The sequence below is a fragment of the Falco rusticolus genome, chromosome 15 (genome assembly GCF_015220075.1).
Source record: "Falco rusticolus isolate bFalRus1 chromosome 15, bFalRus1.pri, whole genome shotgun sequence".
NCBI classification, from domain to species: domain Eukaryota; kingdom Metazoa; phylum Chordata; class Aves; order Falconiformes; family Falconidae; genus Falco; species Falco rusticolus.
In genome coordinates this window covers 11,967,886-11,988,291 of record NC_051201.1, presented here as the reverse complement: position 1 = coordinate 11,988,291, position 20,406 = coordinate 11,967,886, and the positions used below count along the sequence as shown (strand labels likewise).

General features: G+C 42.1%; 1 protein-coding gene across 2 annotated transcripts in view; it reads right to left on the bottom strand.

Moving 5' to 3' along the window:
• RHPN2 (rhophilin Rho GTPase binding protein 2) overlaps nt 1–17,107 on the bottom strand; it is a 30,863-nt gene extending 13,756 nt beyond the window's left edge. Inside the window, exons 1-4 of one of the 2 annotated variants that reach the window (XM_037409101.1) lie at nt 16,921–16,978; nt 14,143–14,280; nt 6,303–6,418; nt 2,962–3,090 (exon numbers count right to left, since the gene is read on the bottom strand). In XM_037409101.1, the coding sequence (XP_037264998.1) occupies nt 2,962–3,090; nt 6,303–6,331 (158 nt within the window). In that variant the 5' untranslated portion in view covers nt 6,332–6,418; nt 14,143–14,280; nt 16,921–16,978. Of the gene's footprint in view, nt 1–2,961; nt 3,091–6,302; nt 6,419–14,142; nt 14,281–16,920 lie in introns of both variants that reach the window. The other variant, XM_037409100.1, reaches the window with a different exon arrangement.
• Nucleotides 17,108–20,406: the final 3,299 nt, after the last annotated feature.

Sequence of the window (20,406 nt, the reverse complement as noted above, 5' to 3'; positions counted from 1 at the left end):
GCTAGAAGATCTGCCACGGTAAGAGCTATGGTAATTATCAATAGTTACCACCAGTATTTTACATGCTACCAATGGTTTCACATGTAGAAGTGATGTGTGCTTTCCCCTAACAGAGGGAAAAGCAGGGCCAAAATATAGCAACTTTAACAGTGAAAGGTGTAAGAGTAGGAAGTCTGAAAACTACTTAGTTTCTAGACAATGCTAGGTGTTAAACTCTAAACAAGTCAACCTCTAAAATATCAAAGGGCAATAAGGATGAGAACTGTGACTTAAAAAAAATATGAACCTCAAGTGAATATACATCTGTATCATGGACTTAAGCCTGGATCACATCAGTAAACAACACTAGCTAATAAGACTACTATGAATTAAAGAGCACCGTTTATCCTTCAAAAGCTATATATACTGCTCTTCCACTAAGTGTATTACCCAATAATAAAAAATAAAGATCAGAATTGCTTCCAGATAGAGGAAGAATCCTTAAACTGGTGGGCACAATCCAGGAAGTGGCCCTGCTATCTTGAAAAGGACTTCCAAGATACAGAGCCAAAACACCACTACAGTTAGTGCAAACGATCTGATTTCGGACTGTCCTGGTTTCAGCTGGGACAGAGTTAATTTTCTTCTTAGTGGCTGATGCAGTGCTGTGTTTTTTGGATGTGGTGTGAGAACAAAGTTGATAGGACACCGATGTATTTAGTTGTTGCTGGGTGATGTTTAAACTAAGTCAAGGACTTTTCAGTTTCTCAGGCCTTGCCAGCGAGAGGGCTGGAGTGACACGAGAAGTTTAGAGGGGACACAGCCAGGACAGCTGACCCAAACCAGCCAAAGAGGTATTCCACACCATGGGGTGGGACATCATGTTCGGTATATAAACTAGGGGGGTTGCCAGGGCTCTGGACTGCTGCCCGGACACCGGCTGGGCATTGGTCAGTGGGGGGTGAGCAACTGTATTGTGCATCACTTCTTTTCTTTCCTGCCTTCCCTTTGGATTTCATTCCTCTCCCATTCTCCCGCCTTTTCACTATAACTGTTGTTATTATCATTATTTTATTTCAGTTATTGAATTGTTCTTATCTTGACCCTCAGGGTTTTACATTCCTTTCCGATTCTCCTCCCCATCCCTTGGGGGGCAGTGGGGGTGTGGTACTTAGTTACCATCTGGGCTTAAACCACAACACTGATGAAGCTTTTAGAAGAAACCACAAGAGTTTTACAATAGATTATATCAAGACACTTACCCCAAAAGGAAGTGAGACACATGCAAAAGAAATCCTAACTTAGTGGTTCAATGAGTTCTAGTACTACCCACAGTCCCTGTAGACACCAGCATTTGTCATTCAAAGGAATTGAATTGAAGTTTTTAAGGTACCACACCCATGGAGTTAACATCATGGGGGCATTGAACAGTTAGGGAGGTGTTCCTGGATTTCCAGGACTGAGCAGAAACAGCATCATGCCTCTCAATCCACTTGAGATGCATGCAAGTACTAGGAAGGCCAACCCTTCAGACTGGTGTAACACAACACAGTGTAACCCAGTAACGTGGGTGTGACCTCACGTTGATGACTACATGCACAATAGATTCAGAGAGCAACTATTATTAGCTCTTTGCTATTAAAGGCTGGAGAGCAGTTACAGAGGGAGCTAATTATTTTAGCTAATGGAATATAAAAAGCATTTAGAGCTTAGAATGAACAGCATCAGAAAGGTAAAACACCACTCAAAACAGATTGGGGAAGAAGGATCAGGATTGAATAACAAGCATACTACTGCCCAGCCACAAGGCTTCTACCTGCCTTGGGGCCTGACCTACTGCTCACCCTCCCTTGAGAATCCAGATATTTTGAATATTCTTTAGCTAGAAGAAGGAATAGTACTTCTGGAGTCTTGTTCTCATTTCCACAGCCTTAACTTTCATACTGTCTCTCTATGCTCACACGCACATATGAAGACTGGTAAAATCTTGAACAAAAAACATTTTTGCATCAAACACTTGTCAAAGTTTGCCATGGGGGTGGAGGGCAGGAGCTTTAGCACAAGTTTCTTTTTGAGAAAAATTAAACGTAGATATTTTGCATCAGATCAGCATTCAGTTGAAAGATACCCCACTGGAAATGTGCTTAGTCCCTCTAATTAACAACGCCTTGTAGTCCACCTGGAAGTTAACACCTAAATGAAAACGGTGCTAAGAGGGACCCAAAGTTATACCCCACATCACATGAAGTACTTCAATTTGCCTCTTGAGCTGCTAATGTTAATTAAATAGTAAACACTTGGTTTCAGGAGCAACAAGACACCTAATGGATACAGAAATCGCTGCAGTGTGCAGGCAATGAATACTCTTTAAGTTTTATCTTTGAGGGACCCATTTCAATTTGAAGTTTAGCATGATCTTTAAAGTTAGAAAAGTATCTTGGAAAACTTTCAGCTTCATTACTAAGAATTCCTCTGTTTTACCCAGCTAATTTACAGATTTCTATCACTGAAGCGCACACCTTAAAGATTACCTCAGCTCTGCTTTGAGCTCCAAATCAGTGTTGTACTTCTGTTCTCCACCTAAAAAGAGGACTGTTGTATGCACTGGATTTGAGAACAGATACTAAGTACATCACTAGGTTTGCTCACTCCAGAATGCACTGAACCAATTAGCCATTCTAGGAGTGGAAATTCTGCTAGGTGCCACGTGGCTCTGTCTACAGCCCCAAGAGTTTTCAATTCTTGCAACTCTCTTCCAACAGGGAACTCCGTATCTAAGGATTAATGGTACACACCTTTCCCAAGTGAAAGACAAATATGCAGACTAACCCTTAGTCAACAAATCAAGTATGTTCTCTTCTTATCAAGCTCTCTGTTCTTTCCTGTCTATTCTACAGCATTCACATCCACCGAGAAACAGTTTTGTTTCCAAGGGTAAACAGAAGATCTGTTAAAAATTGAGTAATTTAGCTTTATACTTACTCTGTATTTTGATAAACTTCTACTGAGATATTAAGCCCTTCCAATTCCTCCTTTAAGATCTGCAGGTCTGAGTTTACAAAACTCAGTTCCAGTAGTACCTGCTCTCGTACTTTATTGTTGGTGGTTGCTCTGCAGAAAGAAAGAGACATACACATTTTTTACTGCCGAGGAAAAGGGTTTGTACATAAGCTTGGTTGAATCCCTTGCTAGCATTCTCAGCATTTTTAAGATATTTTTTTTTTTTTTATCTCCTTAAGAGATGATACAAGACTTCATGTTTCAGAATTCATTAGGTTTTTCTGTCAAGAGACAGCCTGGGATAGTTTCCAGATAACAGCACACAGACACACAGGTTGGCTATATGCTACATTTTTTTGTGCCATTACTGTATTTGAAAATAAGCCTGACCCTTAATCAACAAAACTAAAGCTTCTTAAACAGAATTACCCTCCTATTTGCAGATTATGTGACCTTTTCCCAAAAGTTATAAGGGTGGAAGTGGGGAGAGTCAGGAGTTATTTTTTCAAAAGAGACTTCCCCATTTTATAAACTGAATAATGATCAGTTGAGACTTCTGATCTTAATAATAAAAGAAAACAACTCTCCCATAAAACTGTTACTACAGAATGTTTTACAACCAAATATAGAGGTAGAAAGATATTTCTTTTAATACAATACAATTTTCTCTATAATTTTATTTTGCCAGATACAAATAGGATTTTTTTGTCTGCTTGTTTCCTTTGCCATTATTTATATTATCTTTATATTTACATGACACCATTTTGAACTGCTAGCACAGTGGATGTTTGCATTTAGACCCTGCCAGAGCATTTGCATGACTTCTTATTTGTGTATTTCAGGATATTTTATCACTATTTCTAACCTGATTCCCATACAGTATTACTATTTTCAAGAGACTTAAACTGTTATCTATAACTGCAGATATGAGTTTAAGATAAACAGCCTTGAACCATACACAGGCTTAAGATACTGTACCCGTGTATTAGAGAATCCAAATCATTAGGCAACAACAAACTTAAGTTTGCAGCATTTTGCATTTACCTTTATTTTAAGATAAAATTCACCTTCATAAATATTTATGAATAACACTCTCATACACCTAGGCTCCACTTGGAACAACCCTCTGCTGAAGAACTAGTTATTCCGAGGCTAAAACTCTTAAGCTTGTACTTCATATTATAAATGTGTTATCTGTGAATTTTCTATGCTGTACTTTACTGAATACTTGAGATTGCTTAAATTAAGCAATGTTAACATCTGCTGCCTGCATAACCTAAACTGGACACGGACACAGGGTGGAGTGGATCTTCCTTGATAAAGGCAGCACCACATAGGTAACTGGGTGAGCTTTGACACTAGCAGCAATTTAATTATAATTTACTAAGGCTCCGTGTTTGATCTAGCTTGCCAGCCTCCACGGGAGGGATTCTAGTACCTTTCTCAGAAACCCCAATGTTCCATCCAGGTGAACTTCTCCAATACAGCTATATTGCTGCCAACGTCCATGCCAATTTAGAGTTAATTGGATTACCTTTTCATGTTTTTGCACTGTAGACATACAAACAGCAAAAGACAGCAACAGGGGCAACGTGATATCCTTGAGATCCACACAAATCTACTCTGCATTCAGTTTTAAATCAGAACTTCCATAAAAAAAGACAACGAAACTGAGACTGTGACTTTCAGAAGTCTTAAAGACAAAAGTCTTTGCGCTATATGGATCACTTGTTTCAAGCCTAGCATTTACTTTCAGCTGAAAGTAAAGAAACCTGCATTTCCAGTTTTTTCACAAGTCCTACTGCAGGACACTCCTTGTGGACAGCAATCGGTTTGTTTCTTTTAGAACTTCATGAAATGAAACCAGAATCTGAAAACAAAAAGCTTGTTTATTTATGGTTTTCCTTAGGAGACTGTAAATAGGTCTAGTCATGTGAACTATCTAGTAGTCAGGTTACTTTAAAATTGCTTCTTTCAAAGAATTAGCAAGTTTTAGTACTCTAACAGGTGTGCATTCGTTTTAGATTTTTAACAACTCAGAAACAAGTCTGGTCCTCTACTCTTTAAATCAGCTTAGTTCCTACTCTTGTCAACAGCAATGTCAGTACTTCAGCCATTAATATTGGTATCAGGAGCCGAACTTTAGGACATCTTTACGTTGAACGTTAGAGTAACCAGTGTTCACACTCATCTCTTTAGTCTTTCCATCAGAACCATCTACGGAAGGAACAGCAATCAGTTTCAAAAGCAGACACAAGAATTTCGCAATGCATACAAAAAGTGGCAAAAGACCCTAAAGTCTTACTCCTTAAGTCAATTACCAGAAAACAAAGCAAAACTAAGTCAGTCACAGAGGGTAAAACTACATAAGCTTTGGACCTATCACCCTTCTTGCCAAAGGTGGAGATAAAGGCAGGTGACAGACAAAGGGCAACCTATCAATGGCAAGTTTAAGAGAAGTGAATTTATCCAAGCATTTTCATTTCTCTAAGGAAGCAGGACTACATTTTTGTTCTTGGAGACCAACTGTTGCTCCAGTAGCAGAGAAACAGACACTTCAGGAGACTACTGCAGATGACTGCTGGGGAAATTTTCAGTTCTTCTATGTAACAGAGGGATGGACTGTTGGAAAGCTAGCTACAGGGGCTGTTTGCTAGGCAGCTCATCACAGGATGTAGTAGCCTCAAGACAGGGGCAACATAACGCTATTCCTATGGGGACAGCCATGTAAAACTGTCTTTAAAAAATGTTGGTGGACAAATTGTAATAGATGAAGGGCAAAGTCTCTTCAATTTACCTCAAACTGTAGGAGAACTTGGTGGCAACTGTAACCCTGCTCAATTTAGGTGCTGCTACTCCTGTATCACTACTACATGGAATAAACAAGGCAACCAATGGTCCTTTTCACCGTGGAGCACAGACATAAAGGATTTTGGAAAAAGCAACAGTACAGTAACAATACCTGTATTTGATTTAGGGTGTAAAAAGGACTCATTACAATATTCAGCAAGGTTCACCTGCCATTATCGCTAGCAATAAAGCTGATCAAACAGAGCAACATAAGATAATGTAACATTCAGCTCATTTGCTGTAACATTGCAGCTTTGAAAATGTACTTCATAGCAGGTCATGACTCGATAGAGCTACAGCATTAAAAAAAACTCAGGGAGACTGACAAAGCATCCAGCAGTAATTTATGCAGCATGTTAAGAGGAACGGTTAGGCAGACTGGCAAAAAGTAATAGCTAAGAGACTTTTTAAAAATTAAAAGAAAAAAAAAATTGTTTCTCAGGCAAGAGAACTTAGGAAGTCATAACAATTACCTTAAAAGATTTTCAGCACCAGCTCTCATTCTTACTGCTCTTAAGATCTGCTGGTTTAGGACAGCTCTTTGATTTTGCAGTTTGCTTCGACCAGTCTCAGCAAGAGGATTACATCCCTAGAATTAAGGAAACAAATTTTCTTGTTGCTGTTGGAAGAGACTGAAAAAGGAGTAACACTGAATTTGAATGAACTTTAATAGCATGGGTTCCGTATGAATACAAATTAACTACACGTTCATCAATGATGAATGACTGACAAGTGTTTCTTTCTCATTAACCATCACCTGGTCACCAAAAGTGAAAAAGATACCACCACCAAAGTATTTGACATTAAAATCCAGGCGGAAAATATTTGTTTTAAAGCTTAAGTACATCTGTGAACCAGTCTGTTCTCCCCTAGAAATCTTCTGAAGCTATTTTCTAATTATAACCAAATTTGACAAGAGCGTTATTAAGTTTCTACGGGTTTCATAAAAACAGTATCTGGCAAGGCAGTAATTCCTATCAAATTCCTCTGCTTAACCTTTGCAAAGTATAAGAGCTCCATACTGAGATACATGCAGCCTTGAAATACAACTCTATCAACAACAGGCTTTGGTGGCACCACTGCTCACAGTTTCAAGAACCTTTCTAAGGATCTCTGCTCTTGTTCCTTCTGATGCTCAGATCTTCAGTACAATTCCTACCCCTCCTTCCCTAGGTTCCTCTCTTTACATCTCAGACTTATTTTTGGCACATACTGCTTATCTGTACAGCTCTTCTTCACACCCGGGAAACTCTCAGGTCTTTAAGTCTATCCTGCCATAACACAACAGCATCTTTGCATGCTGCAACAAAAATGTGAAATATGAATAAGCTTTATAAGTTATTTCATCTGTATATGTTCACAGTCCCAGATGCAGTGATTTATCCACCCATTAGTTTTTCTTGTTACCCGTTGCCAAAACCAAGACTATATATTGATAGCTCAGTATCCAGTAAAATGGAAAATGGAGTAATATGAGATGGGATAAGATGGGATATGGAATAGTAGAACTTGACAGGGTAAGATGATTATTATACCTTCAGACACTCATCAAATTAAGCCCTGAAAAAGCAAAGCATGGAATCCAGAATTCACAAGAATGGTCCTGTGTATGTGCACACCTTACACAAAGCACAAGACTCAAACGACTGCAACTTGTGTTTGAGCAGGACTGAGCCATTCTATTCTGCTGAGCACTGATAAGCTGAAACTGTTACCGATGAATAGGACTGCTTGTCTTTTTTTTTGTTGAGGGAACCACAATCTTAACACCTTATTTAAACAGGTTAGAAGTTTCACTTCCACTTTTTTATTCTTTGCCTTGCCCTCCCCCTTTTTTAAAGTATCAATTGGCTTTGAATATTAGCACTCATTTATAGCCAACCAGCACATCCCTGCAGCCTTAAGTAGTGATTCTCAAGCAAGTAAGACCACTCTGTTTTAAGGCTTACCCTTAAGCAGAGCATGTCCTGAGCGGTGTTGCTGGGTATCATTACAAAGCTTGTCAAGATCCTACTGGATCAGGCACTACACAAGGAGGCGGCTCAGATCTCATACAAGTCTTCCCTCAAGTACTCCAACCACATTATTATGCACTGGTTTGGACCTCTCCCTCTTAAGTTTTGCTGACAAAAATTTGGTTTTGATATAACAGCATTTAAAAGCCTCTCAAACAAGCTCTAATTATGAGTGGTCAGGCAACGACATACCAGCACAGCAAAAGCCAGTATTTAAACAGAACATAAAGTTCTAATCATCTACTTGAAGTTCAATTCATATTTTCAGGGCTGGCAAGTTAAAATAAATTGACAACAGAGAAATGAGCTGATCAATCCAGATTACCATAGTCTAATACCGTTAATTTAAAACCCCTGGTCTGAAAAGTTTTAAACAAACAGGTAAAATGACAGGAGGCTTGTGCACACATCTTCAGAAGCACCATTTGCCAAATAACTTTTAAAACCACGCCACATCAAATTACTACATTTGCAAAAAATGTTTCTGCATTGAAATACAGCAGAAGCCCAACACTTGGGTGTGCAGTATATGCTCTCTTTGAGAAAGCACTGGCACCAGGCACAATAAATACATAGAAGATTATCATCTTCCTGGCGAGGACATGCAGATGTAGCAAACTCATTCACTCACCTCTGATTACAAGTAGACCTTAAACTACCAAATGCTTTCTGCTCCTTTACACGTGTTTATTCACAGACATAGTAGCAAGGCAAACTTGAAAGTACAACATGGCCTTGTATCCACAAGTTGCTTTCTGCTCTTAGCCTGCTTTTTTCTGGGCTGCCGCTGTTTTTCCTTCTATGTTTGTTCTGCACTTTGTGTTGTGTAATCTTTCTCTGCTACTGGTACTCATTCTTCTATCCATGCCATTTTTTATTTGAACCTTGCCAATTATTTCTTGCTGTTTGCATTCAGTTTGAATACTTGATCCTCATCTTGGGCCTGTCATCTCTGTAGCCCTGTGTAGGTCTGTGATGCTTTCTTCCAACTTTTTTCTTGACCACTTAGTACAAGCATCCTTCCTAAACTTAACCTCGCCTTGCCCTTGTTTTCATTTTCTCTGCAAAGCTGTAGCTTCTTTCCAGAACTCCCTGCCCTTCCTGTGTGCCAAACAAGTTTCATTACATCATTCAAATACTTCTTTACAGCTCTACTTCTGGGAATTTTTTCAGGAAGATCAGCTGCCTGATTCCCAAGCCTATGAAGCTCAGTAGAAGTGGTGCATTTATTTCAGTGGACCTTTGATCAAGCTCCAGCCCAGAAATCAAACAAGCTCCCATTGAACAATGAGCACAAAACTACAATGATCTTAAACTCTGTGCAAAGAGAAAAAAGTGGCAGAGGTGTTTCCCTGCATTTCAGGACCAGCCACTAATCTCTGTATGAAGCTTTAAAGCAAAACCAGCCCTGGAGCCTAGGAGGACAAGGCAGTGACAGACTGAGGTATCCGCATCACCTCCAGTGTGCCTGGAAGTGCAGCACTTTTGTCTCCCAGATGAAAGGCTTCTTGTGGATAGAGGAGACTGTTTCCAGGACAGGCTCACCAGCTGCAAGCATATACCTCCCATTTACTTCTCAAGGCCTATAAGGAACTCACATTTTACCTTTTGGAAAACATCGCTTTTTATATCTCCTGCACAGGGGATGGGGATGCTCAGCTAGTTTGTGTTCATTTACAGGCTTAAAACCTTTATTGTAATCAGGCTGCCAGAAAACTGATGGATAGAAGTCTGCATATAGGACAGTGAAAATAACCAATATCTGCAAAAAAACCTATGGGAAATACACAATCTAGGGAAAAGTCCTCCTTGTGTAAAGCACAAATTCTGCGTACTAAAAGGTTATTTAGCAGACAGGTCCCAGAAAGTGCTTAATTTTGTTTCCCTCCATGTAGAAGATCCCTTTCCCAGACAGCATTTGTACTTGGTTCACATTTGGACTACCCCAAGAATGTTAATGTTCAGTTCATTACAATATCTGGCAGCCAAACTTCCCAGCAGCTTCCACACCTACTGTTTCATTTCTTGTCAACAGGATGCTAGATGCTTCACTTAATTACTGTTTATCTCTTTGCCAAGTCAGGACAACTTAGAGAGGGGACTGGATTTTACCCTGGCTTATATGGTATCAGTAAAATTAATTAAATAGCGACAACAGAATGGTTATTGCTAAGGAAGTTGCAAAAATGATCAGGAGTGGAGTACAATTTAAACTCTCATTGCATGCATTTTGGAGGGAAAAAAAGCAAAGTTACTCAATGTACTTGTTTCTGTGAAGACAGTTCGAATAGTAAACTCAGCTATCAAGTTTTAGAGCCTTTTTTCCCCTCAGAGCATAGCTGCACTTCATTAAGTGTTTGAGCTACTTAAATATTATTATCCTTAGCTCCTGAACCAATAAAAAGCTTTTCAAAATCTAAAGTTCAGTTAGCTAGCTACTTTATTCCTTCCTGCTTGGTTGAATAGCACTGCTGAACTGCAGAATCAGGAAGCTGATATGTTTTTAATATATCATTATCAGAGGCAAGACCTGGACAACAGTTAAAGACTCTTGCCATATGTCATTTATTTACCTAACCAGGTAACATCTGAAAGAAATAGACACTGGTATTAGACAAATAAACATGCATGTCCTGCATGCTTGATAGCAATCCTCTGACTAATTAATGGGGTGTGCTGACAGATTCCAATGGGATTGCTGCTCATCTCTTGTTAGAATTAATGCCTGAGCTTAGGTGGCAGGACACCCCGCTGGGTTTTATTTTCAAGTTTATAAATGTTATCCCATACACATTTATTTGGCAAACAGTTGTATTACGAATGCTTGTGGGATCTCAACATGATACTGTCTCTGTCACACCAGGCACAGCCAGCTCAACAGCAGGAGCTCAAGCGGAGCTAGGAAGTGGCTGACTGACAGTTCAGGACTCACATGGGATTTTGGAGATATTTTATTCTAGATTACATGGGGGCAGAGAGGGTAGCTAGGCAAGCCTGTAGTCAGGTACTCCAGGCTTGATACTTAACTGTAGACGAACAGTAATCTTGCCTCTGTACAAGGCACCAATGCTTACCTCCCATCTGAAGGAGCCTCAAAATCCCCTGTCTAAGGGGTACAGGCAGGATCTTTGTGGTGTTCCAAGTTTAGGCTCTAGGCCTTAAGAAATTACCTACTACAGAGAGAAGATAGCTGTCCAAAGTACCAGTACCAAACAAAGACACAGTTGTATTTAATTTGGATGCCAAGAAGTTCTTTCTGGAAGACAGAAGTATTTTTTAGTATCAGAAATCCAGTTGCAATGGACACAGAAATCATGACTGTTTGCCAAACAATGAGTAATGGCAGTAAGCATTTGAAATTAATATAAGTATGATTTATGAAGTAGTGGTTTGAACTTTTAAGATGAGCCACACAGTGAAGGTGACACAGAGTTGAAACTGGGTGTGCCTTCTTACTTAAAATAAAACATTCCTGCCCAGCCAGTACAACCTGTGCTGCTTGTCAAGCCCTGTAGTGTACGCAAATGGCCATATCCTCCAGATATTTAAACGTGTATGTAATTTAACTCATGCATGTAACTGCTTTGGCTGTAATAGCAACTGTAGTAAACAGATTGATTCACACCAGTATTTCTAGAACTGGTCCTAAAGTCCTGCTAAATTATTATGTTTGTTTCTTTTACTGAAAGTTTCTCTTTGCATGTTTCTATGTTTCTACTAGTTCAGTTTTGAAATTTTAGCTATATACTGCAAGTCTTCCAATAATACAAGTTTTATCCGAGTTTAAAAAAAAAGGTGGGAGGTAGGTGCAGAGGAAGAAGACCTGGTCTTCCAGAGCCTGGTCTACTTGTCCATGTCTAAGTGCCTGGCACAAAATATAAAATTTTATAGCTAATTATTGTATTAAATTCCAAATACTTATTTTCTGTACGCTATTCCATCTTGTCAAGCCACTCACTGCGCAAAATTAAAATTAGTATTTTGCCAGATATGTCTGTCTCTCGACTAACCAAGTTTCAGATGATTCTTAGTTTCACATGAAGGCCTACTTTCAGTTTTAGGTTTTATGAATTTGTATATAATGAGTGGATATGGCATGATGGGGGTATGAATCACCGCAATGTTGTTTCTCTCCTGCCAGACAAGTGGAAAGAGAACAAATAGGCAAATAAATATTCCTGTGTCAATGCTAATGTTGACAGTTGCCTGGCTACTAATGACTGAAAAGAACCACATGAGCTAAACCCCAGTGGAAGCACAGGTGCAGCAGGTTGGTAAACTGATACATTAACCACAGTTGTGGGGGAAGCCCTGCAGAAGAAACCCTAAAAGCCGAGGAGGGGAAGGAGAGAGTTAATTAGGGAAGTGTTGATTCATGAGCTGGTTACCATACCTATCATCATTTTCAGGCTGGTGCTTCATTTATAGGATGGCTTGTTTTCTGTTTTTAGCCTTTTCCTCTGACAGGGAGGACTAATATATACAGTCTTCCTTTCTGAATCATCAGCTTGGACTACATAATAAGTAGCTAGCCTCACCGATGGAGCCAAAGGTTTAAGAAAGGGAAAAGAAAATAAGCATCTTCATTAAACTGATCAGAATCTAAAGATTCATTAAGCTAGCTGTCCTACTGCTCTGCTTTATGTAGCACAAAGGACTGCTATCCAAAACAACCAAATTGAAGACAGGATGCTTAGTGCTGTACCAGCAGATGCTTGGAGAGGTACAGAAAAGGTAACCTTGGAAAATGAACTATGGCTTTTTCTTATAATTTATTGCAATTTCCTGACCGATATAGGGAATCTGAAGAGCTACAATCTGTGTAAGGTGTTACAAAGCAGTAAACCAAGATGGGAAAGATACAGTAGAAAGAACTTCCTAGATAACTCCTCCTTGCTCTGCTCCTACCCACCTAAAAACCCCAACCAAACAAAAAAACAAACAAAAAAAACCAAAAAAACCCCCACAAAACCAAAACAAGGCAGGCATAGCCCTACTATTAGATCACCATGCCAGCATTGGATCCTGTGACTGGCTGAGTACTACTTTATAAATATCCCAAGTTCTGTATACTGACATGTTTTGGGGAATATTTACTTTGTGAAAACTTACTGGTTTAGTGGGGTGGGGTGCTGTAATGAAAAAGAAAAGGGGGGGGAGGGCAGAAGGGGAGAACAGCTTGAAAAAGAGCTGTTTCTCCCACAAAAATTCAGAAGAAAATGAAAAAAACACAAACAAAACAAACAACAGTAAGAGGTCTGAGAGGCCAAGCAATCCACAGAACCACGGCAGGCTTAAAGAGTAACTTCCCCAGAGGTGGGAGAAGCATCTCACATAAGCAAAGCAGCACATGAGGACAGACCTGCTTTAATTACTATCAGTCTGCTGAAAAATCCTTCCTGCCTAAATGCCTTGCTCTACTTTTAAAACAAATTGTTCTTTGCTCTTATCATTAGTTTTGTCATATTTTCTGCTGACCACAGACTCTTTCATAGGGAAGAAAGACTGGGGGCAGAATTTGAATGGATGTGTGGGATGTGCATGGCTGATTCACAGGTTGCTGCCACTAATAGTGAAAGAATGAGGAACTCTACACAGAGGAGGTCAAGGCACCAGGCTGACAGTCCAAGAGCACTTGCACCACCCAGGAGTGCAGGTACAGTTTGCTCTGGCAATGTACCACGGAATAGACTGAACTAAGCTATCCGCATGTGATGGTAGAGATAAACAGTAGCAGAACCAGTTTCCCGGTGAGTTATCTTCCCAGAAAGTAAAAAGTTCTAGACAGAAGCTCCATCTTTTTGATGGAAGAAGCACCTTATTTTCTACTTTGCCATATCCTCTTCAGGACACCAGCAAGGATTTTGTTGTTTGGTTTGGTTTTAAAACTAAAATTCTTCTCACAGTTCAAATTGCAGCTGATCAAATGGTTAAAGAGGGCTGTTTTGGAGGGGAGATATAAAGGGAAGGGAATAAGGGCAGCATTGACAAAGTTGCATATACCCTGTGTGGCTGCACAGGTAACTTCCTTAAAACTAGGTATTAAAAAAAAAAAAAAAAAAGCATCCAGGACTCAAAGCATCCTCTATGTTTTGAGAAATTTTAATTTTGCTTGTATAAACATGACAGGCTTTTGCCATGAAGAAAAAGGAAATAATCAACAGAGACAGGGTCAGAGAAAGAGGAAAGGGTCCCTACAGAGCAGCTCTGACATCACTGGAAGGGAACAGAGAGAGGGAGTCTGAGAAAGGGTGCAAGTGGACTGCAGTAGCTGCCACCCATCACATCTCAGACTCACCTGGCAATGTCACAGCAAGCCTAACTTTCTAGTGTGGCAACAGAATTTGAAGCAGGAACCAAGATTGTGCATTTGTTTCCCCATTTCTGGTCATGGCCCTTCACATAAAGCCAGTCATAGTTTTACAGGGCCTCCTCCCTACAGAAAAAAAAAAAAGGCACTAAACAATAATTAAGTAAATAAATTGTTTTACATATTGCATCCTGGGGATACAGAGGGTTGTTTTCTGGTATGCTGTATTTAAGACTTCAAAAAGTGTAATACACAACAAGGCACTATACAAAGGTTGAACATACTTCCCACAGTAATCCATTCATCAAAAGAAAATATCAAGCATCTAAAACAAATTGATATTGTATGAACTGCTCAGTTTTTCTCAATTACAAAATTTCACTGTGTACAATATTCTTGCACAGTATGGAAGGCAACCTTATTGTGTAAATAGTGCTTGAAAGCCCTTTTATGAGCAGGACTGATACAAAGCAAGTGTTTTCACCTTGATCCACAGCTTATAGAATAAAAAGGTAAATTAAATAAATGTATTTTAATCTAAAACCACAAGGACTATCCCTGGAAACCAATGTGATTCTGCACCAACAAAACTGCTAAACCAACAGTCAAATCCTTTCAGGAAAGCAAAGAGTAGTGTGATGCAAAAAGGGAGGGGAAAGCAATACAAATGACCTCAGGAGAGGCAGGGTGGGGGACCTAGGTACACACATAGACAGCTCAGTCACTAGTTTCAGTTACATGAAATCACCTAGCATACCATTCAGATACACATTTCAGGCCTAAAGATACTACATCAAAAGTACCTCCTTGGGTTCACAACTTGCATCTGTTCAAGACTCCAGGAGTGGGATTCTTTTGGTTGGGAGGTTTTTTTCCTTTCTCCCCTCTTCTCCTAGAACTACTGAGTCAGAATGAAAGCTCTGATCTTTGAGACCATTCAACTAATGTATAACAAGGAATACTGGTTTCCCACTTATACCTAACTTCTAGGGACAGAAGGCTTTGAGCATCTAGCCTGATCTGAAGTTTACAACTTTATTAAAGACACTTGTAAACTGGATGAACCTTTCAAAGATCTGAAGGAACAACAAGGGAAGGATGTTCCACTGCAACACTGGCTCACCCAGATTTAATCAAATTCATTTTCTACTGCTTTAAGACATAAGTAATTCAGAAGTGGGAAAGATGTTCATGATTGTATAAGACTGATCTACAGTGTTTCCACATATTGAGAAAAACTTCATTCCTTTCCAGGATATCTAATCTAATGCTGTTTCAGTGAACTTAAACCTAATATACAACAATCCAACTGAAAACAAACCCAGTCCTTTAGCAAGTCTGAGTGCAGAAGATACACTCCTCTTACGACTTAAGAGGCACAACTTGACTATTAAAGTGAAGTCCCCATCAGTAAAGACAAATACGTGGAAGAGTTGGTTTATGTAACTTAATGAATTTCACAAGTTCATGAAAAGTCACCTTTTTTTACTAACATGCCTCAAGGCAGCCTATGAGCATCCCACACCATAGAAAACATAGCTGTGAAAACTCTTAAATAATTACAGCTTTGCCACAATTTGTAATTTCCTGCTATGGACTACTAAGAAAGAAGTGATTACTCATCAAAAAATTATAGTAACAGACAAGATTTGGTCAAAGTTTTGCCTGCCTAGTTATTTATGTGTCAGCACTGATTCCTTGCGGCATGGCTGGCACAGGTAGAACTTCGCACTTTTTGGCTGCAAACTTCCTCTGCTAAAGGGCAATATTGTTACTTAAGCTCCTGCAGGCTTAGGGATTTGGTAAATACTGGGGGCAAAAAACCAAACAGCCTGTGAAGAGGGCAACAGAGCAAAGCACATGTTCCCCCCCTACCGTGTAATGCAGGCGGCAGCTGGAGCGCAGCGTAGGGGTACTTCTGTGCAGAGAGCAGCAACAACCTGATGCATGAGGTGCATTTTTTTTTTCTTTAATAACCAGTTCATGGTCTCAGAGCCAGAACCTAGACCGTGTATACCTACACGCCCCTATCTGAAGCCCATCAACAGAAGTTAGAGGTGCGGGGAAGGTAACACAGAGCGAGGGGAGGCTGGGCCAGGGCTCCCCGAAAACGGCCCGTCCTGCCCTTTACCTCCGGTGAAGTTCACAGCAGCCCCCAGGGCTGCATTACCGGCCATACTTCACTGTAATTGCTGTTGTGCTGAAAGAACGCAAGGTGCAGGTTATGGCATAAGCCGCCCACTCAGTCTGAAAAGTAATTAGGGCAGATGTTCATTAAAAACTTCCTAATGAGTCTGTTAACTTCATTGCCTTGCTCCAGCAAACTTTCTTACTGGTACGCAAGGCAAGTTACTAGAGAGCGAGCGAGGGGACGCAGTAAGGTGCCATCAGGGAAGAGCGCGGGGGCAAAGGAGAGAAAAAAAGGGACAAAAAGAAGGTCGGCGGGTGGAATTTCCCTGGCTCCGCAGGGGTATGAGGGCTCCCAGCCTCCAGGGTGAAGCCGAGCCCAGAGGCAGCGGAGGATAGCTCCCGCGGCCGCCCGGGAGCCCACCGCAGCCCGGCTGCGGGCGCTGCCCTGCCCCGGGCCGGCCAGCCGCGCTCCGCCACAGCCGAGAGCCCCGTCTCGCCTCCTCGCCCGCCGCCCCCCGAGGCAGAGGCAGCCCCCGCCGCCGCGGGGACGGAGCCCACGACGCTCCGCCAGGAGAGAGCAGCCGGGGGCCCGCCCAACCGGCCGGGCACGCAGCCCGCTGCCCCCGCGCCTCCCACCTTCCGAAAGTAGCCGTCCTCCGCCGGCTCCGCCGCCTGGCAGCCGCGGGGCGGCAGGGCGTCTGTCATCTCCGGGCGCGCCAGCCGTTCCTCCGCCGCTGCTGCCAGCACCCGCGACCCTGCGGGAAATGTCGGCGCTGCCCCACGGCGCCGCCCGGCTCCACCTCCGGGGTGGCGGGGAGGAGCTGTCCCGCCCCAGAGCGCAGCCCCTCCGCCGCGCTGCCTGGCGGCCCTGCCGAAGTGCGGGCAGCGACCCCCGGGCCGCGCCCCGTGGCAGCCTCGCAGCCCCTGGGGGGGCGGGGGAGGTGCCCCCCGTGCCCAGCCGGGCGGCGGCTGCGGCTGACTGGAAGGGCTCGGCCCGCTCCTCCCCGGCCTGCCGGCGGGGCTTCGCCGAACCGTGGCGGAGCCTGGTTGGCCGTCCCGGAGGCACCGCTCGCCTCTTGCCGCTTCCCCACGGCCTTACTCCGCCGGGGCCACGGGGCCGCCGCCGGCTCGGCCCGAGGCCCGGTGCCCGCTCCTCCGGGAGCGGGGCTCCCCAAAGGTGGGCTTTGGCGTGTGGTGGGGCCGGGGCACGGCTCACCGGCCTGGCCTCTTCCCCGGCCGGCGGGGAGCCCCCGGCGCCCGCACCCTTGGAGGGGGGAGGGCAGGAGCCCGGGAGAGATCCCAGAGCCCGGGAGAGATCCCAGAGCCCGGGGAGCTGAGGCGGCTCCGGCCCTGGCCCCCGGTAAGACCAACAGCATCTCGGTGAAAAGCAGGACTGGCCCCGGCTCCGGCAAACTGCCGTGGGGTCAGCCCCAGCGCTGCCCCAGCCTGCAGCGCCCGCACCGAACACCTCCTGGCTGAGCCACGCCGCGGTGTCACCAGCTTCGCGAAGGCTGACACGGGACGCTCGTGTAAGGAAACTGCCAGCGCTGGTTCCTAACGCTAGCCAGAGCTAACCTACAGAGCAATGCGGGCATTCAGCACTGAAGACGCGATACCGTAAAATACTTAAATCGATATTACCAAAGTTGTCTTTCCCCACCCTACCCTTTCTCTTTTTTCATCTTTCTTAGAAGCATGGTCTAGTTGTGTCAGGAAAAAAATCTGCAGACAACATTTCCTTATCAACGGAAAATTATCTTTGGAATTACATCCTTTACTGAAACTTTCTTTGAAATTGCCAATGTCTCTGGAGAGTTGTGCAGAGCAGCCTGGTTAAACTGTCTACTGCCTGTTTTTTAGGAAGAAGACTAGAGTCAGCTCAGGAATCCAAAGATCTGCTTCTCTCTCTCTTGAAGTCAGCTGAATTATGTTCTTCAGAATTTTGTTTACTCTTACCCCAGTACTTTTCCCTTTTTTTCAATAATTCTAAAGATATTGGATGAATGTATCGAACTATACATTAAATAGAAACAGGTAAAAGTGGGAAAGCAGTTTAACTTGCTCTTATTTCTATTTAGAGGGTGTAAAAAATGTTTTACATTATTTTTATGCTATTAGGAAATGTACTTACGTGCCAAATTAAAAAGGATTCTAAAATCAAATCTTGCAAATCAGTTTAAAACTCCAGTGCAATACATATAAATTAGTTTAGGTTAATATAAACGAGAGATACATGAGTAATTTGCCACGCTGATACAATCTGGCAATTAAAACAGTATTAATATGATCGTCTGGGGAGTTTGCAGGGCTTTCACTGGATTTACTGAAAAGTGATCTCATTGAAAGGCTGCAGCTATTACTCCAAATAAAGTCCTAAGAGTTTATAGCCAGGTCAAAGGGTCAGGCAGTGAACAACATGACACAACGAGTGACTACTATCATGGTTATGCATAAAACACAAATTTGCAAAAGTTTCTGCACACTACAACACCACAAATAACTTCTAATATATCTAGGTGACAAAGAAAAGCCTTTCTGCCTTGCTGGTGGATTCTTTGAATAAAGCAAAGTCAGTGCTACACACAGGAAATTTCAACAGCTAATTCAGGAGAGTCCAAGATAGCTCTTACAGGCTTCCTCCTCCATCTTTAGTGTCCTAGGTATATCACCCCACGCTCTCACAGCTGCCACATTAGACTGTGCCTTCCCCTCTGTTCGGTAAAGGGTACCTCAACCTGACTGCATTAGAACTGATACCGTATTTCTTAAGTCTCTGTATGTTTTGTCTGCATATGGTGAATATGCTTTTTGCAAAAGGCACATGTTGATTGTATGGTCTCAGTAGCGAGGGCTGAGCTGTGTAATCACTGGGTAGGAGTGCTCCCTGACTCTGGAATGTAAATTGCAGCTTAGAACATTCCAAAACCTGATTTACCCTCAGAAAAACATGTCCCTGCCTTCTCACCAGTTGGTTAAACATCTTGTCTCCAGTAGCTCTTAAGTTGCTATTAGAATTCCTAAATAGAAGTGGGTTCATACCACAAACTTTCTCACAGTTATATTAATCAGAAAGTTTGGTTTGCTGCATTGTAAAGATTAATAACAGGCTAGGAATCTGGAATGCATGCGCTCAGAAAAAGAGGCATATAGTATAGATGCAGATGTTTAGTTGAAATTTAATATTTGGAGAGAGAAAATTCAGTGATCTGGTGCACTGGACATGGCATTATCTCTGAGAAAGCATCAAATGCTTAAGAATTTGCATCCAAAGAAGATCGGTATGTTGTGCCTGAAATAATGAATCTTATCTCTGTGTCACATCTCTCTTTGTTTTACGAACTCGGCTTTATGCATCTTCACAGATAAACCAGCCAGGTGACCCAAACAATGACCACACTGAAAACAGGCACAGAATGGCAGAGCTTGAGTTTTTCCAGATTTTGTCCCATGATACCAAAAGGTAAGAGGGACCAGAATTTGAACACCCTGACCACAGACACACAATAGTATATATGATATACATGTGCATTATGCCATATGTATGGTATATACCATGTATATATGCACATTATGTGCTATATTTCAGTAATGTTTCTGTCCTTCCACTTGCTTAGTCAATTCTGTACTTCTCCCCTTCCCCCATCTTAAAAAAAATATATGAATATATGAAATTCCATCTTTAGCCTTCTCTTCGGCCACTAGGAAATGGTCTCAGTTTGGGAAATTAATTTCCTGCTGGGACAGCTGTTGATGCACTGTTACATACTGAAGATAAGAATCTGCTTTGACTTAGGACAGGTGCTGCTCTCTGGAATGAGAATGAGGGGGTTTTGGTGATTTTACAGACCTTGCGGCTGTAGGATGGTAACAAGTGCCTGCCTCAAAGACAGCTTTTGTCCTGGAGAGACAGAGGCTTATCAGTAAAAAAGCACATTAGAATGATACTGTATGAAGGGAGGAGTATGCATCAACTCCTGCTGTTTCTCAGGGTAGGTTCTTGAATTCTGAACCTGCCACATAGTTCTATGTTTCTCTGCCTATTGGAGGCTCTGAATATTAAACTTCTGTTCTGAGCAGAAACACAAAGATTTAGTCAGTAACCCTGGCAACCTGTAGCTTTGT